At 37.6% G+C, this 6,391-nt stretch overlaps 1 protein-coding gene across 2 annotated transcripts in view; it reads left to right on the top strand.

The window, feature by feature from the left end:
- Window positions 1–6,074, top strand: part of ZNF770 (zinc finger protein 770) — a 10,997-nt gene extending 4,923 nt beyond the window's left edge. For both annotated transcript variants that reach the window (XM_045288163.1, XM_045288164.1), the window contains exon 2: window positions 1,526–6,074. In XM_045288163.1, the coding sequence (XP_045144098.1) occupies window positions 1,583–3,637 (2,055 nt within the window). In that variant the 5' untranslated portion in view covers window positions 1,526–1,582 and the 3' untranslated portion in view covers window positions 3,638–6,074. The remainder of the gene's footprint in view (window positions 1–1,525) is intronic.
- The last annotated feature ends 317 nt before the right edge of the window (window positions 6,075–6,391 follow it).

Below are 6,391 nucleotides of genomic sequence, written 5' to 3'. Positions count from 1 at the left end.
ATTGGGTTGGGATGTTTTCGTGATGCACATTTTCTTTACATAAAACTCTCTCTTATACATGAGTTGCTGTGGATTTCTTTCTCCAAAGTACCTAGACTAATACACTAGTACACTTGTCAACTCTGTATCTAGGAGATACAACATCAGAGTGAACAAGCTAGCAGAGGATATTTTGTTTTAATCTGTGACATACTATTTAAGAGCAGTGCAGGAAGCAGGGAGTGATATGATAAGAGGAAAAGAGCTTTTCATCTAAAAGAGGGTAGGCTGTGTTGTGAGAGCCCTGGTAATTTTTGCATGTGCCCTATACAAAAGGGTCAGTCCCTATTCAATAACCCAGTAGGGCAGAGTAAAATCTTTGAAGCTGTAGACCTTAATAGAATCAGATGGCCTTGTCTTACTCCAGCACCACAGCTGATGGGATGGAATGGTCAGCCTTTCCATTAACAACATAATGTTTAACCCACAGTGCCTCCAGCTCTCCTTACAAAAGTGTATAGGGAAGGCATTTTTATCTTTACATTAACTCTGAGACCAAATGATCCTTGTATTATTTGTTGCTTTGTTTTGATTTCAGCTCATGGTGATTCTCTGAGTTGCACACAAACATGAAACACTTCGCTGCCTTACTCTGTCCTTAGCAATTGTTATGTTTGAGCTATTGTAGCTGTGTCCCAAGACATGGACTCAGTCAGCTCTCAGTTACTTAGTTCCTTGTCTACTCCATTGAGCCAATACTTGCTCTGAAGGTTGCTACAAAAATGTGGAAGGGAGAAATATAAGTAATTGTAAATTTAGGCAGTTCTTATGTCTTAGGAACCCTAAGCATGTTATTAAGTAGATAGGGATTAACCTTTTAAATGTTATGTTACGTATTGCTTTACAGTTTTTCAGTATTTTCCCCATTCATTCTCACAGCATACTGATCTAGTAAGCAGACCAAGAGGCATTTTATAGATGAAGAATCTCTATTTTGTGTTTTTGTTCCCTTTCTCCTATTACTAAGATCAAAAATTGACAAATTCATCATTGGAACTCAGATCTTACCAATTGTCCTGTTAGTCTAAAGAAGCTGTAATTCCAAGTGAATAATATTAATGGAGCTAGGAAAATCTCTGACAAATGAAATGTTCCATTTACTTCAGATTATGACCCTAATATGCTATGACTAAGGACAAAGCAGTTAAATATTGACCATTCCACTTAATAAAATTGGAATAAAACATCTATTTAATATCAATAAATTCAACTGAGTCCCCATTTAACAACACATGGCAATTAGAATCTTGCTTTTAAGCTATGTATGTTTTTAGGTATTTCTTTAATAGACTCATTTCTCTATTTGTGTGAAATTGCGTTTTAATTCTAAAGAATTCTTCTCAAATAGTTGCTGACTGACATAGACCCAGCAAAAGTACCATTTTTGCTTTACTCTTATCATCTTAAACTAAAGAATAAATTATTTTTATGTGAATACAATTTCCTATAGTCATTAAGTTAAAACGTATTTATTTCTCATTTTTAGACATCTGGCATTTAAGAAGGCGATGGAGCTCATCAGAGTGTGTCACTGAAGGCTGTGATGGCTGAAAACAATGTAAAGATGCTAAAGATTCAACAGCCCTCTGTAGCCAACAAAGTACCTAGAAACAGGCCATATAGTTGCAATATTTGCTGCAAGCACTTTGAGACACCATCAAAATTAGCTCGACATTATCTTATTCATACTGGCCAAAAACCATTTGAGTGTGAAGTGTGTCATAAAACTTTCAGGCAACTAGTTCATCTGGAGAGACATCAGTTAACTCACAATCTGCCTTTTAAATGTAGTATTTGTCAACGCCACTTTAAAAATCTGAAGACATTTGTGAAGCACCAACAGCTTCACAATGAAACCTACCAGAAGGAAGTTAAGCAGATCAGAAGGCTGGTGGAGGCCAAGCAAGAAAAGCCAGTTTATGGAGTGTATCGAACTTTTACCACAGAGCCTGCAAAGAAAAGGAGGAAGCATGTTCACACTTGTACAATCTGTGGCAAGATGTTTCCATCACAGTCAAAACTCGACAGACATGCACTTATTCATACTGGTCAGAGACCTTTTACATGTATCCTGTGCAGTAAATCGTTCCGACAGTCAACTCATTTAAAAATTCACCAACTCACACATTCAGAAGAAAGGCCCTTTCAGTGCTGTTTTTGTCAGAAGGGATTTAAGATTCAAAGCAAGCTTCTGAAGCATAAACAAATCCATATCAGGAACAAGACTTTGCAGACTTTGTCATTAAAGGTAGAGAGTCCAGGATCATGTCCTGTGCCTAGTAAATTAAGTGCAAAGCAGGGTGGTTTTGAAGCTGGTGCTATGGGTGAGTCAGTGGAGAATACTCTACTCGATGTCCACTCTATTTACGTAGTCCCTTTTCAATGTCCTGAGTGTGAAGAATGTTTTGCATCAGAGCAGAGTCTCAGTGGACACAAGTGTTTCCCTCCCAGAGGTGGCAAAGTTCCAGGCAGGCTCAAAGGAAGCCACAACTATAAAACTGGTGTTAGGAAAATCCTGACCAAGCTTAAACGTGCTGGGGGTAAGAAATTAGATAACTTTCAATCAGAGAAAAGCGTTTTTAAAACCAGTTTCTTGAAAAATCATCTTATTTCTGGTGAGCTGAGTTCTGAGCAAATGCAGAGGACCTTCATGGGTCCTCTTGGCAAACATGGAACCTATAAGACAGTTGGCAATAAGAAGAAAAAATCATTGATGTTGCCCTTTTCTTGGCAAAAGCAATTCCAGAGCCACCATGTGGGGGGAAATTTGAAAAGTGCCCTGACCACACAAAGCAAGTTACCGCTGGGTAACTCGGTGAATAATAAAGATGTATCTGTGTATGGCTCACGAAGCGAGGTGCTCTTCGATACTTGTCAGAGACTTCCTCTTGGCTTTTCAGTTCCCAGTGACAACATACATATCGGACATAAAACGTGTGCTTGTGACAAATGCGAGAAAGTGTTTCCTTCTACATCCAAACTACAAAGGCATTACTTGAGCCATACTGGGCAGAGGCCCTTTGGCTGTAATATTTGTGGGAAATCTTTTAGACAGACAGCTCATTTGAAAAGACATAAATTGACTCATAGGGAGAAGATACCGTACAGACGATCTCTTTGCCAAGTAGAATTTGAAAGTTTGAACAAACTTTCCAGCCGTCCAGGTGATACTCGTAACTGTACCTCTTCCCAACCACACCGGGCTCTTGGTTTTCAAACATACAAGGTCTCGGAATCAGTGAATGTGAAGGCAGAGTCCGAGGATTCGACCCTTGGCACGCTCTGTGGGAGCAGACCATCCTCCCTCTCCGGTGCACGCCTGGAGTCAGAGCAGAGTCATCCAAGTCGTCGTTGCGGCTACTCGGGGCAAGCTGAGAGAAATGACGGCCTCCTGTACCAGTGCAGTGTTTGCTCAAAAAGTTTCAGATCTCCATCGAAACTGGAAAGACACTATCTGATTCATGCTGGGCAGAGGCCATTCGAATGCACAGTTTGTGGCAAAACCTTCAGACAGGCTCCTCACTGGAAGAGGCATCAGCTCACTCACTTTAAAGAACGGCCACAAGAGAACATGGTTGCCTTAAGTCCAGTTATGTAACAGCACAGTCAGAACACAGCTGTGGTCTATGGCAGTCCTGTTCTTAAAACCTTTATCATTGATGATGTATTCTTATAAAAAAAAAAACCCACATCGCAGTGGATGATTTCATAGGCAGTTGCTTGACCTGCATGATGAGGTAATATACAGGAAATGTAACACAATTTTTTTAGGGTAGCTAAATTAATTTCTAGAGGGAAGTACATGGTCTGATGCTCTAACGTAGCTATTTATTGTACTTGAAGATTGTAAGTATATACTTTGTATGAAAGTGTTATAAATCCATGATGGTGTATAAGTGATACAATCTCATTTGTTAAAAATTATTCGATAAGCTGTCTCCTGCAGGATATTTTCAGAAGACGGAAGTAAAAATTCGTAACAGCCCCCATCTATTTTATCATGAATGCATAATTTTGCCCATCTGTGATTTTGATTCTGATACAGATTCTTGTAACTTGAAAAAAAAGGAAAATAATAAAAATGGCAATGTATGCGAGAATTGCAGCATTCTTCATTAGTGTCTTGAAAGCCATTTATGTTTACAACTATGGTTTCACCTCCTTCCTATTCGTCAGATGAGGAAATAGTTTTGGTTCCCCAGCCTCGTCCTATGCTGCTGTTGTCTTTAAGAAAAGAATTTTCAGAACAACATAGAGATTAGGATGTACTGTAGTTACCACCTTCACAGGCCAGAAAGTTTCCAGATGTCTTAATCTTTTTGCTAATATGTGCGCAGTTTAATGTTGCCAGAGGAATGAGTCGTGTATTTATTTACTTGTGGTTGACAGCAGTAGTCGCAGTCTCCACTCGTCTAGAGACCTGCATCCCATGAGATTTACTTCCATGCGGTGTTGGATGCCTATGACACCTAAACCCATAATAGTCAATGGATCAATAGCACTGACCTAGTATTAGTTTTTATTGCAATATAATGCTTTTTAGGAATGTTATTTTTATTCTTAATAAGTTAATTTATGGTTTAAAAAGGCAATGATTTCTATATAGCAATACCGCTGCCGGCACGTGTGGGTCAGGCATTGCACTGTTAGTGATGGGTTGGCATTTCAAGCCCACATGGCTGTTGTGTGGGGGAAAGATGAGGCTGTCTGCTCTTGTTAAGATTTCATTTTCTGGTGACCCTGAGTTGGACTTGACTCAGTGGCAGTGGGTATGTATAAGGAAGATGCTCATATCGAAGAACTGTCATTCTTCACAAGTATTTGGGAAATATTTAATCCTAAGCTATAATGATTTATCTTACAAGCACAAACTCTTTCCTATATGCCATTATATATAAAATCTTTTTTTTTAATATATAAAATCTTTAATGAGAAGTTACTTACATAAAATAAATTAACCATGGTATTTATATAAAGGAAGACTAGGTACTGATAAGTATTTTTCCTAGCACCCTTAAATATAGGGAAAACCTTTATTACAATGTGGATAAATGAGCAAATTTGGGGGATGGGTGTGGTAGTCTTATTTTTTAAATATAAATGTATTTTGAGTAATAATGGGTTTAATAGATAAACAATGATGACACAGGTAAAATACCCAAAAGTGTGAAATGTACCTTTTCTTTTTAACGTATTCAGACAAGGGTGTCCAGCTAAAGCAGAAGAGAAAGAATTAATAGCTTTACAAAACAGTATCTCTTGGGTTTTCTCAAAATATGCCCCTCCAGAATAAGCAAGATGGTGTTTAGGGTTTGCTTTAGCATAACCTTACAGAACACATCTGTAACATAAAGCAAGGGGCTAGTTCATTTTCCCTAGAATACTTACATAAATATCCAAGGCTTTTTTTCCCTTAGAATGTTTGAAATTATGTATTTTCCTAAGCTATTTTTATAATTTTATTGAAGGAAATGTCTTTTTCCAAATGGCAGAAGTCTAATGTATGATTATGAGACTTCATTTGCTTAAGTGATACTATTAAACTTTTTTTTGTCCATGGCTTTGTAAGCGGTTTCATATTGAAAGTTGGAATATTGTAAAAAATTTGTCAAAGATGTATTGTAGTGCTGTTTGAGTACCTGTAACAAAATACTTATTTACTGTTGTTATTATTATTACAAACTTCTTGTGGAAACTTTATAGGAATGAAAATAAGCTACACGTGAAGAATAAATTTATGTATTAAATAGCAGTGCTGCATGTTAGAACTGTTAGTATTGTTGAATCAATTACTTTGGTTTTTGAAGAGAGCGAGTAGAAGGTTGTGTTTGGGTGCTTCCAGGCCACAGCATGATTATTTACTAAAGTAGTTTGATTGGCTGAGTTAGTAGAATTATTGCTTCATGTTTTGTACTGGGATTTGCTTACCATTTTATGATTCAAATGTGACTGTTACAGGGAACCGTAGATGGTGGTTAAATTCTTGAAAAATTCAAATTTCAAATATTTTTAAAAATAAAATTTCAAGTTATGCATTTCGGATGTATTTTATTAGAGGTGGTAGAGCTGGGGAGGCCAGTTAATTAGAAATAACCGTGGGACATGGTACTGGTTGCCAAACTCTTGCCTGGGCCCACTCCAATCCATCTTCCACTTTGACTTTCCTAACAGATATAGTGTACTTCTTGCTTCACAATACATTTCTTTGACTATTTCTTATCACCTACAAGAGAATATGTGAACTCAATTGCATGCCTTATGATTTTCTTACCCCTTCATCCTCTCTGGCTTTCCAGATTTCTGTTTAAGAAATATAGAATTTGTTCTTATAATGCTTAAGAGGGAGCGCGCC

Source organism: Echinops telfairi, unplaced genomic scaffold, assembly GCF_000313985.2.
Source record: "Echinops telfairi isolate 266 unplaced genomic scaffold, ASM31398v2 ScPeMD7_18;HRSCAF=68, whole genome shotgun sequence".
NCBI lineage: Eukaryota > Metazoa > Chordata > Mammalia > Afrosoricida > Tenrecidae > Echinops > Echinops telfairi.
This window is presented reverse-complemented; position numbering and strand designations above follow the sequence as displayed.